The sequence below is a fragment of the Melospiza melodia genome, chromosome 22, assembly GCF_035770615.1.
Source record: "Melospiza melodia melodia isolate bMelMel2 chromosome 22, bMelMel2.pri, whole genome shotgun sequence".
Lineage (NCBI taxonomy): Eukaryota > Metazoa > Chordata > Aves > Passeriformes > Passerellidae > Melospiza > Melospiza melodia.
In genome coordinates, this window is record NC_086215.1 from 4617175 (window position 1) to 4640367 (window position 23193).

General features: G+C 57.3%; 1 protein-coding gene across 3 annotated transcripts in view; it reads right to left on the minus strand.

Annotated features, from left to right (window-relative positions):
- Positions 1 to 14453, minus strand: part of NIBAN2 (niban apoptosis regulator 2) — a 41085-nt gene extending 26632 nt beyond the window's left edge. For all 3 annotated transcript variants that reach the window (XM_063175036.1, XM_063175035.1, XM_063175034.1), the window contains exon 1: positions 14366 to 14453. In XM_063175036.1, the coding sequence (XP_063031106.1) occupies positions 14366 to 14420 (55 nt within the window). In that variant the 5' untranslated portion in view covers positions 14421 to 14453. The remainder of the gene's footprint in view (positions 1 to 14365) is intronic.
- Positions 14454 to 23193: the final 8740 nt, after the last annotated feature.

Below are 23193 nucleotides of genomic sequence, written 5' to 3' on the forward strand. Positions count from 1 at the left end.
CTTGGGCACTGCCAGGGATCCAGGGGCAGCCACAGCTGCTCTGGGCACCCTGTGCCAGGGCCTGCCCACCCTCACAGGGAACAATTCCCAATTCCCAATATCCCATCCATCCCTGCCCTCTGGCAGTGGGAGCCATTCCCTGTGTCCTGTCCCTCCATCCCCTGTCCCCAGTCCCTCTCCAGCTCTCCTGGAGCCCCTTTAGGCCCTGGCAGGGGCTCTGAGCTCTCCCTGGAGCTTCTCCTCTCCAGGTGAGCACCCCCAGCTCTCCCAGCCTGGCTCCAGCCCTGGAGCAGCTCCATGGCTCCTCTGGATCTCTCCAGCACAGACAGGGCTGATGTGTCACCCTCAGGACAGCAGCCAGCTCTGACCCTGACCTCCCATTCCCCAAAGCCAGCCCCAGCTCTGTGCCCTGGGGACAAGCCACCCACGAGCTGCAGGTGTGCCCCAGAGCCCTGATCTCTGCAGGCCAGCCCTGACCTTGCTCTGATCCCTCTTGCTGCCTGCAGGCTGTTTCAGCAGGGTGGGGAGGAGAGCAGAGCTCCAGGAATTCACCTCACACAGAGCCCTCCCAGCACCACAGTGTGTCCAGAGCTCGTTTTCCTCATCGCCCTTGAGATCATGTGCAAACGAGAGTGCTGCTGGAAACAGCTCAGCCCTGGGCAGCCCAGTCAGCACATCCAGCCAGGGGGAGGTCAGTCCTGCACAGGTTTGCTCCAAAATTTCCTTGTCCTTCCTCCTCCTCCTCATTCTTGCTCAGCCCAGCACCTACGGGGGTATCTGTGTGTCCCTGGTGGGACAGAGCCTGATGGGGACAGGAGGTGGCTCAGCCCAGGTGTGTCCCCAGGGCTGGGCAGTGGGAGCAGAGCTCTGGGGCTGAGGGGCAGCAGCAGCACAGGCACACCCAGCTCTGGGGAATATTTGGGTCGGAAGGACCTTAAAGCTCATCCAGTGGCACCTCCTGCCACTCCTGTCACACCTCCCACTGTCCCAGGTTTCTCCAAGACCCTTCAGCCTGGCCTTGGGCACTGCCGGGGATCCAGGGGCAGCCACAGCTGTGCCAGGGCCTCACCCCCTTCACAGAGAATTTCTTCCCTTTATAACACCCAATTTACCCTCTTTCAGTTTGCAGCCATTCCCCCCTGTCCTGTCACTACAACTCCGGATGAAATTCCCTCTCTGGTCTCCCTTGTGCTGTGGAGACCTCCCAGGCCCTTCTGTTCTCCACCACACCCCCCCAGCCCGGTGTGCTCACACCCCCCCACCCAGAGGGGCTGCAGCCAGAGCTGGCCAAGCCCAGGGGGAACCTCTGCATCCTCCTCCAAGGCCACAGCCCATTGAGCCAATGGTGCAGTAAAACAATCCACTGCCTTAAGGTTTCCACCTGCTGCTGCTTGCAATTCCCAGGTTTTGCCTGTCAAGTCCATCTAGAATCACTGAGTTACTCCCACTGCTGAATTAAACTGAGCAACTTTGCCCAAGCTCTCTGTGTGCCGTGGCCCAACCACCAGTGAGACACCAAGAGAATTTTTCATCTCAATTCATGTTGCTGCTGATCTGCTCGGAATGGTGCAGCACCCACAGCCCTCAGGCGTCTCCTGCCCTCTGTGCAGGGGCTGAGGTGCCTCTGGAAGCCCAGCTCTTGCAAAAGGCCCCTGGGATGATGAAAAATCATGGAATAACAGATTGGTTTGGGTTGGAAGGGAGCACAAAGCTCGTCCCAACCTCTGCCACTGTCCCAGGAGTGGAGTGACAGCAGGGGCTGCAGCAGGGTGCCCAAACCCCTGTGCATGGATGCCACAGGGATGCCTCACCCCAGAGAGGGAATTTTCCTCTCGGTCCAGAAAAAAATTAAGAGAAACAAAAAGGCCAAAGCAGCTCATTGAAGCAGAACCCCTGGGCAGTGAGGGCAGGGCCCCAGCCCCGTGGGACAGCCAGGCTCAGGCCAGCTCCCCTGGTCCCACGCAGTGTCCCCTGTGCCCCTGCCAGGGGGGACAGGGATGTGCCTGGGGACACTGAGGGGGGGGTCACAGCCTCACATCCCTGTGCTGGGGCTCCCTGCCCCGGGGACAGCCCCTCTGTGCCATGCTGGGGGTGGCTGTGACATGGTGGCACAGGTGACCCGTGGGCAGTGTGTGCTGGCCTGGCCAGTTTGCCCAGGCTGCTGGGGGAGGAGTTAATTACTAATTTAGCTCGTAAATGATTAGTGAGCGGGGGCAGACTGCTGGAGGGGGGGAGCACAGGCTCCAGAGCTATGGCACTGACAGGGACAAGCACCATGGTGGCACTGACAGGGCCAGCAATGGCCTGGGTGGCTCTTCTAGCAAGGGAAACAAAGGCACTGCAGGGAGGCTGATGCCACTGCTTGTCCCCAGGTCACCTCTGGCTGTTCCCACTGTCCCTTGGCCATCCTCCTGTCCCAAACCCTGGCATTATGGAGACAGGGTGTGGGGGCATCTCCCTGAGGGCACTGCACGGTGAGGATGGGGTGCACAGGATGCCATGGATGAGGTGCCCAGGGCATCCCACAAGCAGCACCCAGACAGGAGGACCCATGGCCAGGGGCTGTCCTGGCTCATCCCAGCAGGAATTTGGGAAAGACTGACAGCAGGAGGTGGCACAAGGGACAGTGCCACTGTGGATGGGGCACAGGAACCCTGCAGAGCCAGCGGGGCACACAAAGGGTTAAGTCCCAGCCCGCAGTTTAGGGTTTCGGGAATTTGGATGTGAGCTCATTTCCACCCAGAAACACAAACTCCCTCACAGGGGCCTGACTCAGCCCGGCTGAGCATCCCGAGGAGGTGCCAGCACTGGGGGAAGTTGGGCACCAGTTCCTCACCCGGGGGCACTGGGACAGGGGCTGGGGGAGGCCAAACCAGGGGCTGACCCAGCAGCAATCTGCATTTCCCCCTCTCATACACACCAGGACAGGCTGGAATAAGGAAAGCAAAGTGGGGAGAGCAAAAACTGGGAGACTTTTCCTTCTGACCTCCTTGGACTCAAACACACCCTTCACCCAAACCCACCCAAACCCACTCAAACCACTCAAATATACTCAAACCCACCCAAACCCAGCTCAAACCCACTCAAACCCACTCCAAACCCATTCAAACTCACTCAAACCCACTCAAATCCACCCCAAACCCACTCAAACCCACCCAAACCCAGCTCAAACCCACTCAAACCCACTCCAAACCCACCCAAACCCACTCAAACCCACCCAAACCCAGCTCAAACCCACTCAAATCCACTCCAAACCCATTCAAACTCACTCAAACCCACTCAAACCCACCCAAACCCAGCTCAAACCCACTCAAACCCACCCAAAACCCACTCAACCACATCCAAATCCACTCAAATCCACCCCAAACCCACCCAAACCCACCCTGGGTGCTCCTGCTCTGGGCTGCTGTCGGGACTGGCACTGAGCTTGGCTGGCACAAATGAGGAGCAGAGGCTGCTCTGTGCCAGGCACTGCTCAGCACCTGACAGGACAGGGGCACTGCCAGGCTCCAGCAGCACCCCACAATCCATCAGGAATATTTTCAGAACTGAGAACAGTGCCTGAAAGCAGCTGAGCAGGGCAGTGGGGGTGGGAAGGGAGCGCACGGTGCCTCTCCATGCTGCCCTGTGACTCAGCCGCGCTGGGAAGGGTGGGCTGAGCAGCAGGAAGGGATGAGGCAGCGCAGCCTCCAGAGAAACCAGCTGGGGCCGGGCCTGAACCGGTTGAGCCTCTCTGGCCGTGCCCGAGCCGTGCCGGGCTCTGCCCCCGGATGAGTCAGAAGCGCCCGTGGTGCCAGCACGGGGCTGGGGCACCCGCTGGGGACACGGCTCTGCCACCCCAGCCCTGCTGGCACCCCCAGGGCTCTGTGCCCACCCTGCAGTGCCTAGCTGTTGGGAAAACAGGAAAGCCTTATAAATGTGATTGTCTGGCAAAAGATTTTGAGAATATGGAAACTGTAAGTGAGATTGAAATGAAAGCAAGCTTTGAGATCCCTCAGTTACTGAACAACTGGAAAACAATGGTGTGGCCAGCTGAAGGTGATCCCCTTTTGATGGAACAACACCCTCTGCTTGCAGACAGGCCCAAGGGTCAGAGCAGACCCTACAGCTTGGCAGAAGGGGCCCAAAGAGGAGTTTTTAGGGTTTAAAATGTAACACAGTGTGGTGATGTAGTGATTCTTATAGGCTGTATGTAAATGCTGTAGGATTTGTATCTTGTACTGGATTGGTTAGTGAGAATCAGAATATTCAACACAGAAGATGATTTATTGTATTGTAACGGGGACTTCGCTCTCTTACCCTCTCTCTCTCTCACCCTCTCTCCCCCTCTCTTCTCTCATTCCTGCTCTGAGCTGTGGCTGGCAGCTCCCAGCAGGGCCCTGCACCCAGGCCCTTTGCAATAAACCCCAAGTTCCAGACCTGGCTGCAGAGATCTCTCATCTCCATCCATCCTGACCATCCTATCCCCCAAGACTCCTACACCCAGCCCATCCCCAGCACCTCTCCCTGCCTGCACAGGTTGCCCTCCCTGCCCACCCCACTGCCGGGACACACCGCACTCCCTGCCTGGCCCTGCGCGGCTCTGGAGCGGAGCACGGCGCTGGATGTTGTGGTGTGCTGTAATGTCCCATTTTGGCCTTCCAGGTCATTCCCCCAGGTGTGCCTATGCCTCTCTCCCTTCCCCCTTGCCCCTATGCTGAGTGAGTCCTGTCAATCAGGCTGAACATTCCAGCAAGGCGTGGTGTGGTTGGTCAAGTTCAAAGGATGCCCCTATGCCCAGAGGTCATTGGCCTGTCTGGGTGTCATCTTCCCCTGAGACCCTGCCCCTCTCACCTGGTTGGTGGCTCACCTGTACCTCCCCTCCCCCTGTCCCTGAGCTTAAAAAGGTGATCAGACCATGCGGCCGAGGTTCTGTTGGAGCAGTTGCTCACGTTCAGACCTCTGTAACCATGGAATAAACCTCTGGACATTAAACCCTCCAGCAGAATCCTCTCCTTTTTCTCTTCACCATCACCTGAAGCCATTCCTCCTGAGGTAAACGGGGTTCCTAACAAGCCTGGACTTGTTCAGTGCCCAGCTGCAATCTCCAGCAAGCCAAGGTATCTCTGGGGTGACACACCGCAGTTGCTGCCTTTGGCCCAGCAGCAAGGGTCAGACTGGCCCAGGCACAATCTAACTGGGAATATTGGGAGCCTTATTCCAAGCAGCACATCCACAGCAGCTCCCCAACCTCAGAACAGCTGAGAAACACTGACAAACCCACTCTGGGGCAAGCTTTGCACACCTTCTGCTGCTCCTTTGGGCCCCGCTGCTCCCGCTCCCCAATCCCCAAACCCTGAGCTGGGCTCAGCCCCTGCCCCTAAACCCTTCCTGGGGCTCAGGGCACACCCTGGGTTAGGGGCCAGGAGTTTTTCCATGCCCTGGATGCCGCTGTCCTGCTGCTCCTGGGAACAAGGCAGCATGTGGCTGCCTTGGTTTAAAGAAAAAGAGGAAATAAAAGAAAATGGCTTTCACAAGGGACTTAAAAAAAAAAAGTATTCTGCTTTAAAAGCCTGAAGCCAACGTTGTAAACTTTAGAGTTACACATCTTTTTTCCTCAAGTGTGAGACTGATGCTCATTAAGGAAAGTGTCCTAAACTGTAATTAATAATAATAATAATAATAATAATAATAATAATAATAATAATAATAATAATAATAATAATAATAATAATAAATCCTCTAATAAAAAATCAAATTTTCCAATCCCTAAGTGTAGAGTTTAATAGGAGGTGCCTACTACGGAAAAATTTACCTGAGCACATATATCTAAGAAATAAAAGCCACAGAAACAATTATTTCCATGACACGAGAACTCAAATGTAACTCAAATGTGCGTGCAAGGAATGTGCCCGTGGATAACAAATAACAAATAATAATTACAAATAATAAATAAGAAATAAAAAATGACAAATAAATAACAAATGGCAGCGTGGCTCCCAGCACCTCTCAGGGCTGCACTGAGGGCCTGTCCTGAGCCTCCCTGCCCAAACACATCCCCACAAGGGATGGGGCAGGAGGAGATCCCCGTCCCCAGGAGCAGATTGCTGTCCCCAGGAGGAGATCCCTGTCCCCATGAGGAGATCCCCGTCCCCAGGAGGAGATCCCCGTCCCCAGGAGGAGATCCCTGTCACCAGGAGGAGATCCCCATCCCCAGGAAGAGATCCCTGTCCTCAGGAGGAGATCCCCATCCCCAGGAGGAGATCCCCGTCCTCAGGAGGAGATCCCCGTCCCCAGGAGGAGATCCCCATCCTCAGGAGGAGATCCCTGTCCCCAGGAGGAGATCTCTATCCCCAGGAGGAGATCCCTGTCCCCAGAAGGAGATCCCCATGCCCAGGAGGAGATCCCCATCCCCAGGAGGAGATCCCCATCCCCAGGAGGAGATCCCCATCCCCATGAGGAGATCCCCATCCCCAGGAGGAGATCCCTGTCCCCAGGAGGAGATCCCCATCCCCAGGAGGAGATCCCCATCCCCATGAGGAGATCCCCATCCCCAGGAGGAGATCCCTGTCCCCAGGAGGAGATCCCTGTCCCCAGGAGGAGATCCCCATCCCCAGGAGGAGATCCCCATCCCCAGGAGGAGATCCCTGTCCCCATGAGGAGATCCCTGTCCCCAGGAGGAGATCCCTGTCCCCATTCAGCCTGCAAGCCCCCTTTGCCCTTGGAGCAGCCTTTGAGGCACAGCTCCAAAGCCGTGGGGCACAGGTGCCCTCAGGTGTGCCAGTCCAGAGTGGCACCAGCAGAGGTGAGAGCACTCCCAGGATGTGTCCCATGGACAGGCAGGTGGCTGTGGCAGGATGGAGCATCCTCAAAACCTGAACCCCAAAGCCTGAGCTAGACCAGCAGCCCTGCCCTCATCCTGGCTGCAGCCACATCACCCCACGTGCCCTGCGTCCCCCTGGGTGCCACCAGCACCCGGGCAGGGTGGAGAGGAGCTGCCACCCCTCTGGCTGTCCCCACAGCAGGGTGGGACCCAGCACCACCCCAGATAAGGCCCGGCTCATCCCCCAGCACCGGCTGGGCTGCATTGCATCCATCCCTCGGGATGGCGCAATCCCGCCGAGCCCAGCCCAGCCCAGCAGAGCCGAGCCCAGCCAGGTGTGCGCTGCCATCCACACCCTCCTGCCAGCCCCTGCCAGCTGGGGACAGGGAGCTGAGGTCCCCACGGCAAAGGGGACACTGCAAACTTGGCCATCTCCTCCAGCTGGGGTGGGCGGTCCTTGCTCAGGGATGTCCCAGGAGCTGTGTCACTCGTGTCCCCGTCCCTTGTGTCCCCTCGTGCCCAGCCCCAGGAGAGGAGCTGAGCCTGGCACACTGTCCCTGTGCCCAGCTGGACAGTGCCAGTGGGAAACCCAATCCAGCCCCAGGGGAGGAGACCGAACAAAGATTTTTATGTGCATCGAAAAAAACAACCCAACCACAAGGGATTGAAGAAAACAGACCTGGAACCTGTCCTGAAAACAGACCTGGAACCTGTCCTGAACCTATCCTGAACCCGTCCTGGAGTTCTCCCCTGCTGCTGGGGAGAGTTCTGTGCCCAGCTCCTCCAAACCCATCCCACAGGATGCTGAGCCACCACAATTTTGGGGTCTGGGAGCTGGCAGACCCCAGCTTTGGGCAGAAAAACCTCACAAGGGGCTGAGCAGAGCTGGCAGGAGGAGAAAGGAAGCCAGGACAAGTGTCCTGTGTCCCAGGAGCCACCAGCACAGCAGATGGATGAGATCTTGCCCCAGGCCTCTGTCACCTCCAGGGCAGTGTCCCATCCATCCTGAATGTCCCATCTGGGGTCCGAGCTCCCAAGAGGAATTCCCCAGAGAGATCCCTGCCAGGGAAGGGCAGAAGGGGACAGAGAAGGGCGGGAGGGCATGGCAAAGGGCAGGGAGGCACGGAGAAAGGCTCTGTGCTCTACCAGAGCTGGGACCTGTGTCAAATGTCGCTGCTCTTTCCTTTTGAAAAGGGGGAAAAGGTGGAGTTTTATTCCTTCCTCCCCTGCCGGGCCAGGAGACTGGGAGGAAGCAGGGACTGCTCTGCTCGGCCCCTTCCTCCCCTCCTGGCTCTCCACGGAGCCACTCCAGGCACTGGGACAAGGCTCCAAGGCCAGCCAGGGGCTGGGGACATGTAGATGCCATGGGACAGAGAGAGAGAAACAAAAAGCATTTCTCACAGCAGCTTGTGAGAAATTTTAAAGAGTTAGAAAGAGGTGGCAACTTGTTAAGCATGAACAATTCGCAGGTAGTGTTTTTCTACACCATCTTTCTGTTCCTCTCAAAGACAGTGAGTGAGGAAGATGTTTCTGTTAGTTAGCCAACAGAATAGAACCTATCATAGCACGCTATAAAACCGTGTGGTTCGTTTAAACAAAGGAACCTTTGCCTTTTCTACAATCCTGACTCAGTCTCGGCGCAAGAGTGACAGGGAGGGGCACAGCCCCTGCTTGGGGACCCCAGGAGGAGGTGACATCCCCCCCAAACCGGGTGCTGAGAGCAGAGCTGGGTCCTGCAGGGGCAAGAGCAGGAGAGCTGCTCCTCACCTGCCTCCACACCCTGCCCCATGAAATGCCCATGGATGAGCATCCCTGCATCCCTCCAGCCCTGCTTCCTGGCACAGGAGCCTGGCAGTCCCAGGAGGGTGGGCAGGGGCTGTGCCAAGGGGCACCGAGCCCCTCTGAGCTCTGAGCCAGCCTCTGCAATCTGACCAGCCTCTGATCTGGGCAGGAGGGGAGGCAAAGCCTTGGGAGATCCCGGCTCCTGGCTGTGTCCCTGGGTGGGAAATGAATTTTAGAGTATTAAGGCATTTACAGCTGTGGCTAAAGCTGATAGGCCAATAAACACTTATAATATATTGTAATTAGGAAATAGTTGGCTTCTGATTGTGGTGGTGTGAGTTGTAACGTCTGTATTGTCTCACCCTTCACGTGGGACTGAAAATGGAATAAAAGTTTTTAAAACACCTCTCAGCTGCCTCTTGTCATGGGGTCAGAAAAGGGCATAAACTGGGGCATAAAAGGGCATAATCTGGGGCAGAAAAGGGATTAAACTGGGTCAGAAAAGGGTATAATCTGGATCAGAAAAGGGACTGAAAATGGAACAAAAGTTTTTAAAACACCTCTCAGTTGCCCCATGTCTGGGTCAGAAAAGGGCATAAACCGGATAAAAAAAGGGTATATGTAATCTGGGGCAGAAAAAGGCTTAATCTGGGTGAGAAAAGGGCTTAATCTGGATGAGAAAAGGGCATAATCTGGATGAGAAAAGGGCTTAATTTGGGTGAGAAAAGGGCATAATCTGGGTGAGAAAAGGGCTTAATCTGGGTGAGAAAAGGGCTTAATCTGACATCCCTGCCATGGGTTTCGGGGTGTCTGACACTGCTATGGAGGTGTCCTGCTCTGGGGGTGCTTTTCTCTCCCAAGGACAGCTCTGAGCTGCCCCCCGGCTCTGTCCCTGCTGTTGCAGCCCTGCAGCTCCCAGCAGAGCAGGGATCCCCTTCCTGCGTGCCCAGAGGGCTAAACCCGGCCCGGGGGGAGGCAGGGGCACGGCCGGGAGGGCTCCCACCCACCCGGGGAGGCCCCCGGAGCCCCCCGTGTCCCCTGCCCCGGCACGCCGGGCTGCGAGCGAGCGCCGTGCCCCGACACGACGGCTGCAGGTAAAGCCCCGGCGTGCCAGAACCAGCCCTGGGCGCTGGCACGGAGCCCTGACATGCCAGGGGAGTTATTTATTTGGCGATGAAAGACGCGCGTTTCGCTGGGAGAAACCACGGCACGGCTGCCCCCGGGGCAGGGCGAGGGTGCAGCCTGCAGACCAACCCCAGAGCCCGGCAGCCCGCACCTCCCACGCCGGCTGGGGCTGAGCCGGGCCAGGGGCTGGGAAATGAGAGTCACGCTCAGGGAAGCCACAGAGAGCCTCCTCTCCTGCTGCCAGCAGCCTCCAGCCCCGGGGCACGGCACAGCCCGGTGCCTTCTGGCGTTTGCCGGGCACCTCTGGAGCCGGCCCTGCAGCACAACTCATGCCATGCCATGCCATTCCAGATCCCATCCCATCCCACCCCATCCTATGCTATCCCATCCCATCCCCATCCCCATCCCCATCCCATCCCATTCCATCCCATCCCACCCCGGATCCATCCCAGATCCCATCCCATATCCCATCCTAGACCCCATCCCAGATCCATCCGAGATCCCATCCCATCCAAGATCTCATCCCAGATCCATCCCAGATCTCATCCCATCTCAGATTCCATCCCATCCCACCTCGGATCCATCCCAGATCCCATCCCAGATCCATCCCAGATCTCATCCCATCCCATCCCAGATCCCATCTCAGATCTCATCCCATCTCAGATTCCATCCCATCCCAGATCCCATCCTAGACCCCATCCCAGATCCCATCCAAGATCTCATCCCAGATCCATCCCAGATCTCATTCTATCCCAGATCTCATCCTATCCCAGATCCCATCCAAGATCTCATCCCAGATCCATCCCAGATCCCATCCCATCCCAGATCCCATCCCATCCCAGATCCCATGCCACCCCCGATTCCATTCCATTCCATTCCATCCCATCCCATCCCATCCCATCCCATCCCATCCCATCCCATCCCATCCCATCCCATCCCATCCCATCCCATCCCATCCCATCCCATCCTAGATCCATCCCAGATCCCATCCCATCCCAGATCTCCTCCCACCCCAGATTCCATCCCATCCCATCCCACCCCCCTGCTCGCACTCTCCAATGCCCCACGAGGCTCCCTGGAGCAGGGAGGCCGCAGGTCCCGCCCCAGGGACGAGGCTCGCTGTCACCTCTGCCACCTCGGCGTGGGCTGCTGCCTGTGGAAGTTCCCAGCCCGAAATTAGCAGCTGCTTCACTCCGTAATTAACGGGCTGGCGACTCCCCGGAGATGCCAGAGCAAGGTGTGAGCTCCCAGGGACCCTCCCTGTGCTGCCTGCCACCCCCACATCCCTCTGCCATGGAGACATCCAGAGGCTCCTGCTGCATCCCTGCGTGCTGCCACCCATCCAGGTGGCACCCAGGAGCTCCTGCTGCATCCCTGGGCTCTGCCACCCACTCAGGGGTTCCTGTTTCATCCCTGGGCTCTGCCACACACCCAGGAGCTCCCGCTCCATCCCTGGGCTCTGCCACCCACCCAGGGGTTCCCGTTTCATCCCTGGGCTCTGCCTTTCACCCAGGAGCTCCCGCTCCATCCCTGGGCTCTGCCACCCACCCAGGGGTTCCTGTTTCATCCCTGGGCTCTGCCACTCACCCAGGATGGCATCCAAGAGCTCCTGCTGCATCCCTGGGCTCTGCCACCTACCCAGGGGTTCCCGTTTCATCCCTGGGCTCTGCCACTCACCCAGGATGGCATCCAAGAGCTCCTGCTGCATCCTTGGGCTCTGCCACCCACCTGGGATTGCACCCAACAGTTTCTGCTGCGTCTCTGGGTGCTGGCACTCACCCAGGAGCTCCTGCTGCACCCCTGAGTGCTGGCACCCCTCCCTGGGCTCGGGAGCAGCAGCTCCACCCAGAGCTCCTGCCAGCCACACTTCAGCTCGGCCCCCAGGAGAAGGGATCCACGGGATGCTCCAGGGAAGCATCAGGATCCCAGCATGAGGGAAGAGCTCGTGTTGTCCCATGCTGAGAGCACCCTGGGCATGAGAGACACCTTGCAAAACTCCACCCAGTGACACCTTGGCTTCCCAGGGCACCCCATCCCTGCCAGCCTGGTGGTGGTGCCCACGCTGGGCATCCTTGCACAAGGAGGGTGAGCCAGCCCTGCTCCAGCCCACAGAGCAGCTTGGAAACAACTCCCAACCCACATCTGGGAGGAAGTGGAGGAGGAGGAGGAGGAGGAGAGCAGCTGAAGGTGTTGACAAACAAACTGGCTGAGTCAGGCAGGAAGATGTCCAAAGCAGGGGGCAGGAGGAAGCGCTGGTCAGAGAGACCTTGGAGAAGGGAATGCAGGATGACACCTGTGCATCACACCTGGCTGCCCCCACGCCCCAAAGCTGGCAGGCCTGCCTCTGTGACTGCCTGGAGCCCTCCAGCCTCAGCTGGGAGGAAGGACCCTGCTCCTGAGCCACCCAAGGGACACCTGTGTGGCTGGTGACTTCTGGGGGACATGAGCCTCACCATCAAATGGGCATGGCACCTGCACAGCCTGGGCACTGTGGGCATGGCAGGGCTTCCCCCACCTCCTCCTGCCTTTACCCCATTCCCAGGAGGGGCACAGGGCCAGGCCAGGCTCTCCCCAGCAGCTCCGCTGCTCTAAGGAGCTGCAACCTCAGGAAATGCTGCCAAGCCCAAAGAGCTCCTGTCCTCCAGCACTCAGGGCTCATGGGGGCCTGGGCAGCAAATCCAAACCCCCACATTTGGGAGGACAACTGGGAAAAGCTGCTTGGAGAAGGGCAGGATCCCTCCTGGGGCGGCAGCAGGGGAGAACAGGCCGAGCTAGGCAGGAAAACCCGGAGCTCTCCCCGCCACGTTGCTTTGCATGCCTGACAGCAAGTCGTGCCTTGCCTGTCGGGCTCCAGCCCCTCCCAGCTCCGGGGGCTCCTCAGGCAGCCAGGAGCCCCGGCAGGAGCAGAGAGGTGCTCCAGGAACCCAGTTTGCACCAGTGTGTCCCAGGGAGGTGTCCCAGTACAGGTGTGTGTCCCCCTGCTCACCCCAGCATGGCACAGGACACGTCCCAGCCCAGTCTCCATAATCCTATTCCACAGAAATCTTTCTTTTTCCCCTCATGAAATCTTTTTCCTCTCTGCAGACCCCAAGCATGGGTTAAATCCCACCCTGGGGTAGCAGCTCAGCCCTGCCAGGGTGCAGCCTGCAAACACCCAACCCCTGCCCCAGCAGAGCCAGATTCCTGCACAGGAAACCCAGCCAGGCTTCTCCTTGTTATTCTTCAGGATTAGGATCACAGGGGCTCGCAATCTGTGCACAGACAATCTCAGCAAGCTCCAGAGAAATTCAGGATGTGCTTTGGATCCAAACCCGCCACGGGCAGCCCCGAGCCGGTGCTGAGCCGGGCTGGAACTTTAACTAATGCAAGATGAAAACCCCAGAGCGAGTTCCAAGCTCTCCTTCAAAGCTCAGAAACCTGCTGGCGTCCTGCTGAGCCGCATACCACGTAAGCATTCCTGCCAGGACGGGGCCTGGCAGGGCGGATGGGCTGCACGGCGAGACGGCCGTGCCTGTGCCAGCCCCACGGCAGCTCCTTCCCACAGAGCCCTTTGGGGACAAAAGGACTGCAGAGCCACTCCCGTGGCGGCTTTATGGCCGCGACAGAGCAGCGATACGGCGGAGCCACCTCCAAAACATGGGCGGTCCCCGTGAGACGCGCAAGGTCCAGCTCGAAGCCACCCGGGCTGTGACACCGCTCAGGTGCGGCCCCGCTGCAGCCACTGGAACCGAGGGGGTTTTTCTGCCAGCCTGGGGAGCTGAAAGCAAAGCCGGGACACGGAAGGGCTCGGAGGTCACGTCCTGCCCGCCCAGAAGCCCCGGGGAGCCCAGCGCCAGCATCACGAGTGACGCAAAGGGGCTCGGGGGGAGCGACACCACTCGGAGGGGTCAGCAGTGTCACCGCAGAGCCCATGAGCAGCGCCGAGCCCCCCAGGCACGGCTTCGCACCATCCGTCACCCCCCGGCTCCCGGGCAGCTCCGGACAGACAGACAGACAGACAGACAGACATCCCGAGCCGGCGGACACACGGCTCTCAATGACCGCATTGTCACCCTGGCCGTGGCACGGAGCGGGCGGGGGCCCTGCTGTGCCCTGCCTGGAGCCAGCGTGGGGGGCAGGCAGCCCTTCCCTCACCCCAGGACCTCCAAGGGAGGGTTCCTATGGTCCTTTCCCAAGGATGTCCCAGCACTGTGGAAGGGGATGAGGCTCAGCTAGCGCCAGCATTATTTTTGCATAAATATATATATATATATAATATTATATATAATATTATACAATTATTATATTATATATATTATATATAATTTATATATATTAGTGCCCGTATGACAGCGGTGTCCCTGCGCTTCCAGCATCCTCCCGAGCCCAGCTCCCCTCTCCCCTCCCCACAGCCCGAGGGGTCCCCGAGCCCCGCCGCCAACACAAACACCCCGGCACAACGCAGCCCTTCATTGGGGGGTACCCCGGGTACCCCCCGAGCCGCGCCGAGGCAAAACCGCGGGGAAAGTAAAAATTAAAAACTTTAAAGAGCGAGAGAGAGGCGTGGGGGTCCCGGTAAGACGGAGCGGGGGGGTTCCCACAGGGATGGAAGGAGGGATGGGGAGATGCCGGGGATCCCCCCGCGATGAGCGGAGCCGGGCGATGCCGGGGGCTCACCCGCGATGTGCTGGCGGCGACCCTCGTCCAGGTGCGTGGAGACCACATCTCCCATGGCGAGCGGAGCCGGGCCGGGCCGGGCGGCGGGAGGAGCGGCGGGAGGAGGAGGGAAGAGGGAGGAGGAGGAGGGGGAGGAGGAGGAGGAGGAAGAAGGCAGAGCTCGGGGCGGCCCGGCAGAACGGCGCCCCACGGCTCCCCCCGGCCACTCCTCCCGCACCGCCCCCGGCCCCGGGCAGAGGCTGAGGGTGTCCCCCCGCCGTAATTAGCGCGGCTAATTAGCCGGGGGATGGGCAGGATGGAGGAGGGGGCCGTGCCCCCAGCCGGAGCTGGCAGTGCCCGCTGTGCCCCGCAGTGCCACCGGCAGAACCGGCTCCGGGCTGGCACTGCCGCAGCCGGGCTGGCTCCGTGCTACCTGCGCCCGCACCGCGGCCAACACCTGACCCTGGTGCCAAACTGGAGACGGGCGGCACAGCCAGGGACCCCTCGGCCTGCCCAGCCCGGGGGAGAAGGGGATGGGGTGATTTAAACCCGCCCGTGATGGGGCTGGCATCACCCGGGGAGCCGGGGGCACACTCAGAGCGGGACACTGAAACCGGGAATTTGTGTGTCTGTGTTTTCCGGGCATCGTGCGAAGCCTCCTTAGAGCCAGGCGGGGAGGAAGGAGCCGGAGGAAGCGCTGGAAAAGCTCCTCCTTCCTCTGGCTGCTGCTGCGGCTCCGCTCCCAAGCGCAACAGGCGGAAACAGCGCGCAGGATCCCGCGGCGCTGCCCGGGCACGATCCGTGGGGAGCGGAGGGAAGGGAAGGGAAGGGAAGGAAAGGCCCCGCCGCCCTCATTCCCAGAGCCCGGGCACCGCCAGCAGCCCGGGGTGTGACCAAGGAGCAAGAGGAGGAGGAGGAGGACGTGCTCAGAAAGTTTAAGCTGTGCCCAGCTGCGGAGCCGCTGCCCAGGGGGATGCCCGCCCTGGCATCGCTCGGGGTCCCTGGATGCTCCCGGAGCTCGGGAAGCTCGGCTCGGTTCAGTTTGGCTCGGTGTGGGGCAGCCAGCGTGGAAACAGCTCCAGGAGGCTTTTCCTGGGCTGGCCTTGTTTACCCGGCAGCGGTGGGAGGGAGGGAGGGAGGGAGGGTTGGAAGTGGCCGGGCTGGGAGCGAGGCATCCTGTTTATCCTCCTGAAATAGCTGCCCTTGGCGGGGCTGGGCAGGGGGCGGCAGGATGGGCACAACCCCGCCCTGCAGCGCTGCCACCACCCCGGCGGCACCAGCGGCTCCTCGCTGTGCCAGGGCAATGCCACCCTGCAGCCAAAATCCTCCTTCTGGGCACGGTGTGCCCGTGCCATGCTCCACTCAACTCCCCACATGGCCAAAAAACATCGGCACATCGAGTGGCACAAAGATGCCACCTGCATTTGTCCCAGCTCCCTCCCCCCAGAGATGCCCACAGTGCACCAACCTTTTCCATCCTAACATTATTCTCATCCCTCCGACTCATTTCAATAGGAAAATAATTCCAAAGCTTTAATATTTCCTTTTTTATATCCTTTTATATCCTATTTTTCCCCCCCTGAGATGCCCCACAAGAAGGTTTTACCCTCAGCACGGGGCTTGTTTGCAGTTTGTTTGCCTGGCCAGAACGGTGCTGGTATCAAGGGATTCTCGTGGAAAATTTATCTGCAGCAAAATCTCATTTCCAATAGAAAATCGTTCCATTGGAGGCTTTTAAACACTTTCCCCAGTGCTGATCCCCGAGGAGTCTGGCTGGGAATTCATTTGAAATTCTGTCTTAGTGGGGTGATGGTATTTAAGAGGCGATGAAAATGCATCCACCCACTTCAAATTGAAAAATAAATGGGAATGTCTATCCATGTAAATAACTTCATTATTAGAAACCAAGCTTCATCCCTTCCAAAAAAGCAATGTATGGAATATTATTTAGGCAGTGCAGACAGAATCCTGCTAAATAAACCAAGCCAGTGGTTGAAAAGCCTTATTTTTGAAAAATTAATCCACACAAGCACAGGAGCACTTGAGTCATCACTGCCTCTTTTGCCCACTGGTGTGTTTCTTAAATAAATAAATAAAACCTGAATGAAGAGGTTAAAAAACAGACAGCATTGATATTGTTGATTTGCAAACAGGAAGGGAATGTTTGTGGCACACAGAAATAGCCTGTCAGCAGAGCCTGGAGCTGTCCCACAGACCCACAGGATGCTTTTGGGGCTCCCAAAACCACCCGAGGATGGGCACGATGTCCTGGCAGCACCACGTGTGACACAGCAGGGAGCTTTGGGCACAGGCTCAGCTGCCAAAGCTTGGGCCAGGAAAGTAAAGAAGTTGTTTGAAGGGTTTTATTGGGGCTGGAGACATTTGGGAGCTCAAAACTCACAGCAGGTGAGCACATTTTGGTTTATTCCTACAGGGTGATGTGCAGAGGGGATTGTCCCCAACGTGCTCCTGGTTAGGGTTTCCTTCATCCCCAATGCCCCAGTGGGTGCCTGAGGAGGATGAGGATGGTGATGTGGATGGTTTGTCCTTCCTCTGCAGCACATTTTGGTTTATTCTCCCATAGTCATGTGCAGAGGGGATTGTCCCCAGCGTGCTCCTGGTCAGGGTTTCCTTCATCCCTGCCACCCTGATGGATGCCCGAGGAGGATGAGGATGGGGATGGGGCTGGTTTGTCCTTCCTCTCCAGCTGCAGCTCCTGGGAGCCCAGCCTCACATTCTGAGCCCATCCTGCTGAGCACAAGGGGTACAGACACAGCCCCCCACTGCCCTCCTGCCTCCTCTCCTGGCTCCATCCTTCTCAAGAACGTCCTTAAATCCATCCCCCTTTGCAGGCTCAGCTCCCTGCTCTGCTTCCCCACATCCTCTGCAAAGCCCCTGGATCCAGGAGAACAAACCAGCAGCGCCAGCAGCACAAGTGATGCCCAAATGGCCTTGTCACAGCCTGTCCTGGGCCTGTCCCACATGCTGGGGCTCTGAGGGACCTGGCACAGCCGTCCCTCCCATCAGAGGCTGTGCAGTGTTTGAGTTGTGCAGAATTGCAGGCTGATAAAGTCTAATCATGCCAGCTAATTACGTCTCGCTGAGGAGATGGAAATAATGCTTATCTGCCTGGTGCTGATGAATTATCTAGCCCAGCTTGGAAATGAAGGATTTCCCTGTGAATACAGCTGAGGAGAATAAACATTCCCGTGATTTCAGGCAGCTCCTGGGATGGTGGAGATGGCAGCAGCGAGCTGAGGTAGTTCCCACACTATTGAAGCCTTCAAAGCCTTCAGTGCATTAGTCCATCATGATGAGGAAAGTGTTCCACACCTGTCCTTCCCCCTCCCAGGACTTATGGATGGTTCTGATGCCACAATCCACGGCTGTGACAAAGCATTTTTTTTAAAAGTTGATTAAGTGGGGTATTTTTTCTGCTCACAGCAGTCAAACCAAGCCTGGCAGGGGCTGTGCGCTCATCCCCCTGCCCTCCTCCTGCCCCTCAGCTGGTCCCTCTGGATTCGGTGCCTGTGAAGGGGGGGATCATCCCACCTTGCTCCCGTTGGATTTTCCATGAGCACGGTGCAGAACCCGAGCACCTGCAGAGAGCCCAGAACAGGCTGTTCCCAAGCTCTCCCCTCCTCCAGAATTCCTGCGGCCGCTGAGCGCTGCGGGATAAATCTCCAGCCCGGTAAATGTGCATTTCCCTCTCAGCCACACCAGGAGCAATCAGTGGAGTTTTCCTTCCACTCTCGGTGACCCTGGCACAGGGATCTATTTCCACCTCACCAGATCACCGGGAAACCCGATCGCGGTGGAGGCTGGGGGGGCTTGAGGGCAGGAGCTGCAGCCGAGGGGAGGTCGGGGTGTCCCTCAGAGCTGGGCTCGAGTTCCCATCCACAGGGTAAGGGTGGAAACACACCTGGGGTCACTCTCAGGCCCTGGATGTGTCCTTGTTATGAGACCCGCTGTGTCCCGGGCTCCGAGCCGGCCCAGGCTGGGCGGGAGGGAGAAGCAGCGGCAGACAAGGGGGTGGAGGTGCCCTCCTGCTCTCAGCGCAATCACCAGCAGCGTGATTGCGGCAGTAAAACTTTGCAACGCTGATAAAGGCGAGGGCAGCCGTGCCCAGCGCCGCGAGGTGATGCCGTGCCCGCGGGCTGCTGCGCCCTCCGTCCCGCTGCTGACTCCAGCGCTGCGCTCCGATAACAGCGCCATTAACTCTGCTGAATCAGGCCTGCCCCGAGCCGCTTCTGCTGAATCAGGGCTGCATCCGTCAGCTCTGAGCGGCATCCGTCAGCTCCAGCCTGAACACGGAGCTCTGAGCGGGATCCATCAGCTCCAAACCCCGGCTCCAATCTGGGCACGGAGCTCGGAGCGGGATCCATCAGCTCCAGCCTGAACACGGAGCTCTGAGAGGGGTCTGTCAGCTCCAGGCTGGGCACGGAGCTCTGAGCGGGGTCTGTCAGCTCCAGCCTGGGCACGGAGCTCTGAGCGGGATCCATCAGCTCCAAATCCCGGCTCCAAACCAGGCATGGAGCTCTGAGCAGGATCCATCAGCTCCAAATCCCAGTTCCAGCCTGGGCACGGAGCTCTGAGCAGGATCCAGCAGCTCCAGCCTGGGCACGAAGCTCTGGGCGGGATCCATCAGCTCCAGCCTGAACACGGAGCTCTGAGCGTGATCCATCAGCTTCAAACCCCGGCTCCAGTCCGGGCATGGAGCTCTGAGCAGGATCCATCAGCTCCAGCCCGGGCACGGAGCTCTGAGCAGGATCCATCAGCTCCAAACTCCACCTCCAGCCTGAACACGGAGCTCCGAGCGGGGTCCGTCAGCTCCAGGCCGGGCACGGAGCTCTGAGCAGAGGGGTGACACTGACTGAGGGGCACTTGGGGACCCCCAGCGCTCCCAATGGGTGCCAGGGGGCTGTGACAGGCAGCGGGGGTGTCACCCACCCTCACTCCCTGTGGGGGAGCACCCAGCGCCCAGCAGCGCCCCAGGGCCGGAGCGGCCGGCGGGGCCGGGGGAGCGCAGCCCGGGGAGCGGAGGGCACGGAGGGCAGGAGGAAGAGGAGGAGGAGGAGGAGGGAGGCTCCTGCGGACCAGCATTCCCCTCTGCTGGTCGGCACTGGGATAACTGGCGGCCGCCAGCCAGGCGTTGGCAGGGAGCCGGGAAAGGCTCGGTGCAGCCTGCGGAGGGTGCGACAGACTGGCGACATTGGCACCGGCGTGGCACGGGGCACGGGGTGCGGGCACCGGCGTGGGCACCGGGCTGAGCACAGGGTGTGGGCACGGGGACAGGCACCGGTATGGCACGGGACATGGGACATGGGACAGGGGACATGCACTGACATGGCATGGGACGTGGGACATTGGACCTGGGACAGGGGACACGGGAAATGGGACACGGTACATGGGGCATGGGACAGGCACTGACGGAGAACATGGGACATAGGACAGGAACTGGCATTGCGTGGGACAGGGGACACGGGAATGCGACAGGAACTGGCATGGCATGGGACATGGGACACGGGACAGGCATTGACATGGGACAGGGGACACAGGATATGGGGCATGGGACATGGGATAGGCACTGACAGAGGGCATGGGATATGGGACATAGGACCGGAACTGTCATGGCATGGCACATGGCATACACGACATGGGACAGGCACTATCATAGCATGGGACATGGGATATGGAACATGGGACACGGGACAGGCACTGGCATGGACAGGCATGGACATGGGACAGGCACTGGCATGGGATGTGGGATATGGGATATGGGACATGGGACAGGCACTGGCATGGGATGTGGGATATGGGATATGGGACATGGGAAAGGCACTGGTATGGGATATGGGATATGGGACATGGGACAGGCACTGGCATGGGATGTGGGATATGGGATATGGGATATGGGATATGGGATATGGGATATGGGACATGGGACATGGGACAGGCACTGGCATGGGGTGTGGGATATGGGACATGGGATATGGGACATGGGATATGGGATATGGGACATGGGATATGGGATATGGGATATGGGATATGGGATATGGGATATGGGATATGGGATATGGGATATGGGATATGGGATATGGGACATGGGAAAGGCACTGGTATGGGATATGGGATATGGGATATGGGACAGGCACTGGCATGGGATATGGGATATGGGATATGGGACATGGGACATGGGACATGGGAAAGGCACTGGCATGGGATATGGGACATGGGATAAGGGACACGGGACAGGCGGACAGGCACTGGCATGGCATGGGACATGAGATGCAGGACAGGCATTGACATGGACATGTGGTATGGGACATACATGGCATGGCATGACATGGCACATGGGACAGGCACAGGCAGGACAGCCTGGGCACTGGGATGAGCACAGGGAATGGCCACGGGCACTGCCATGGCATGGTGTGGCCCTGGCTCTGCTCCTTGCTGTGGGATATTGGGAGGAGTGCTTTGCTGCCCTGCTCCCAAACCCTGGGCAGGTGCTGGGTCACAGCTCTGCCATTTGCACCAGGGAAAGGAAAAATCCCATGTTTGAGCAATGCTGAACAGCTGGAAAGAGGAAAAACCCAGAACACCAGGCTGGGCCCTGCCTGCACTTCAGCAGGGTGTGCCCAGCCCTCACTGCCCCAGCACAAACATCGGGTCCTGGCATGATTAACCCTCAGCAGTTGCACCCCAGGCAGCTCATGGGGACACAGACAAAGGGGGACACTGTATTGGATTTGCTGGGAATGCCTTGACAAAGGTAGAAATGATGCATCTGACTCCATGTTCTCAGAAGGCTAATTTATTACTTTATAAAGTTAATATATTTGCAAATATATTTATAAATATATTTATATATTATATCTAAAATTTATTTATTATATTATAAACATATTTATAATTTAAATTTATAATTTATAAATATATTAGAAATATAATAGAATTATATTATAGCATATTATATCATATTATATTACATTACATTACATTATTAACTTATTACTTTCTATTACTATGTTATATTAAAGAATACTATACTAAACTATACTAAAGAATACAGAAAGGATACTTACAGAATGCTAAAAAGATAATAATGGAAACTCCTGACTCTCTCCAGAGTCCTGACACAGCTTGGCCCTGATTGGCCAAAGAGTGAAAACAACTCCCAGCAGAATGCAATGGAACAATCACCTGTGGGTGAACAATCTCCAAACACATTCCACATGAGCACGGCACAGGAGAAGCAAATGAGATAAGAATTGTTTTCCTTTTCTCTGAGGCTTCTCAGGTTCCCAGGAGAAAAACCCTGGGTGAAGGGATTTTTTTGCAAAATGTGAATGCCACAACACTGTGCCCTCACTGTCCCCACCAGCCCCTTCCCCTGGGACACATTCCCAGCGCCAGGGCCAGGCATTAAACACTCAGCATTGCCTCTGCGTGCACTCAGGGGGGTGGATGTGCTCCCCATCCCACATCCCAGACCATGGATGCACTCCCCAGTGGATGCTGGATACTCTCACACCCTCCTAGTGTGTTCTAAAATCCCAAATATTCTGGGGGAGCCCCCAGGGAGGATGGTCAGCAGATCAGCAGGAGCTGCCAGTGTTTCTTTCCCCTTTCAGCCCCAGGACTCAGAAGATTGTGGGACATCCCCATTTCTGCCAGTTAAACACACGTCCAGCATCTCAAGAGGTTTTAACTGAATTTTTGGGGATGAAAAAGCCCAGAGTGAGGCCTCCTGGTCTGGACTCCTTTGGAGAGAACCAGGAAGGAGGGATCAGGGTGTGGCCCCAAGGCTGCTGGGGAGGCATCTCTGACATCAACTTCCCCTTGGTACCACAGACATCCTTACCCTTGTCTGTCAGGAAAACCACCCTGGGCCAGCTCTGACCCCAAGGCCTATCCCTCCTCTGGCCTCCCAGATCCCTGTTACTTCCCAGAGATCCATCCCACACCAACAGCCACTGGTGCAGGGCCCAGTTGCCAGACCTGGCCATCCCAATTTCCATTATTTGGACCAAAACAGCACAGGATGGAGTGAGAGGAGCAGCCACCACCTCTGTCATCCACTCTGATGCTCCTTACCAGCTCTGTGTGGAAAGGGGACTGAGGAAAAGCCCCTTCCCTTCCCTTCCCTTCCCTTCCCTTCCCTTCCCTTCCCTTCCCTTCCCTTCCCTTCCCTCGTTTCACCAAAGTTACTAAAACATAAACTGTACTAAAATAAGAATGAAGAAGCTGAGAAACCAAATACCAAGATCACAAGAACTAAATAACAGAAGACTGTGAAACACCTCAAATATAACCAATCACAGATACTAAGAAATAGAAACAGAAAATGAGAGAGCAGGACAAAAACACCGATCAAGAAGTGTATAATTAGTAGTTTGTAAAACCTATAAAAGTGTGTGTAATATAAACAACAAACAGCTTCTGCTTAATCACATGAGGCAGTTATTCAAAAGCCCTAGATTCCCACACATTCTTTCCTTATTTATATTCTCTACCAGGTGTGGATGGATGCAAGAGAACCACCAGGCTGCCAGGGAGCTGACTGTCCCCAAGTGTCATCATGATATTTTTTGAAAAATCCCTTCACCAGGATTTCTCCTCCCGAGAAGCTGAGAAGCCTCAGAAAAGAAATGTAAACAATGATTATCTGATTGCTTGGGTTGTGGTCTGGAGGTTGCTTCCCAACAGGTGTATCTTTGATTGGTTCCATGTGAATTGTTTTTAATTAATGACCAATCCCAGTCCAGCTGTGTCAGGACTCTGGTCAGTCACATGTTTTTATTACTAATTCTTTTCCAGCCTTCTGTCTGTATCCTTTCTCTATACTT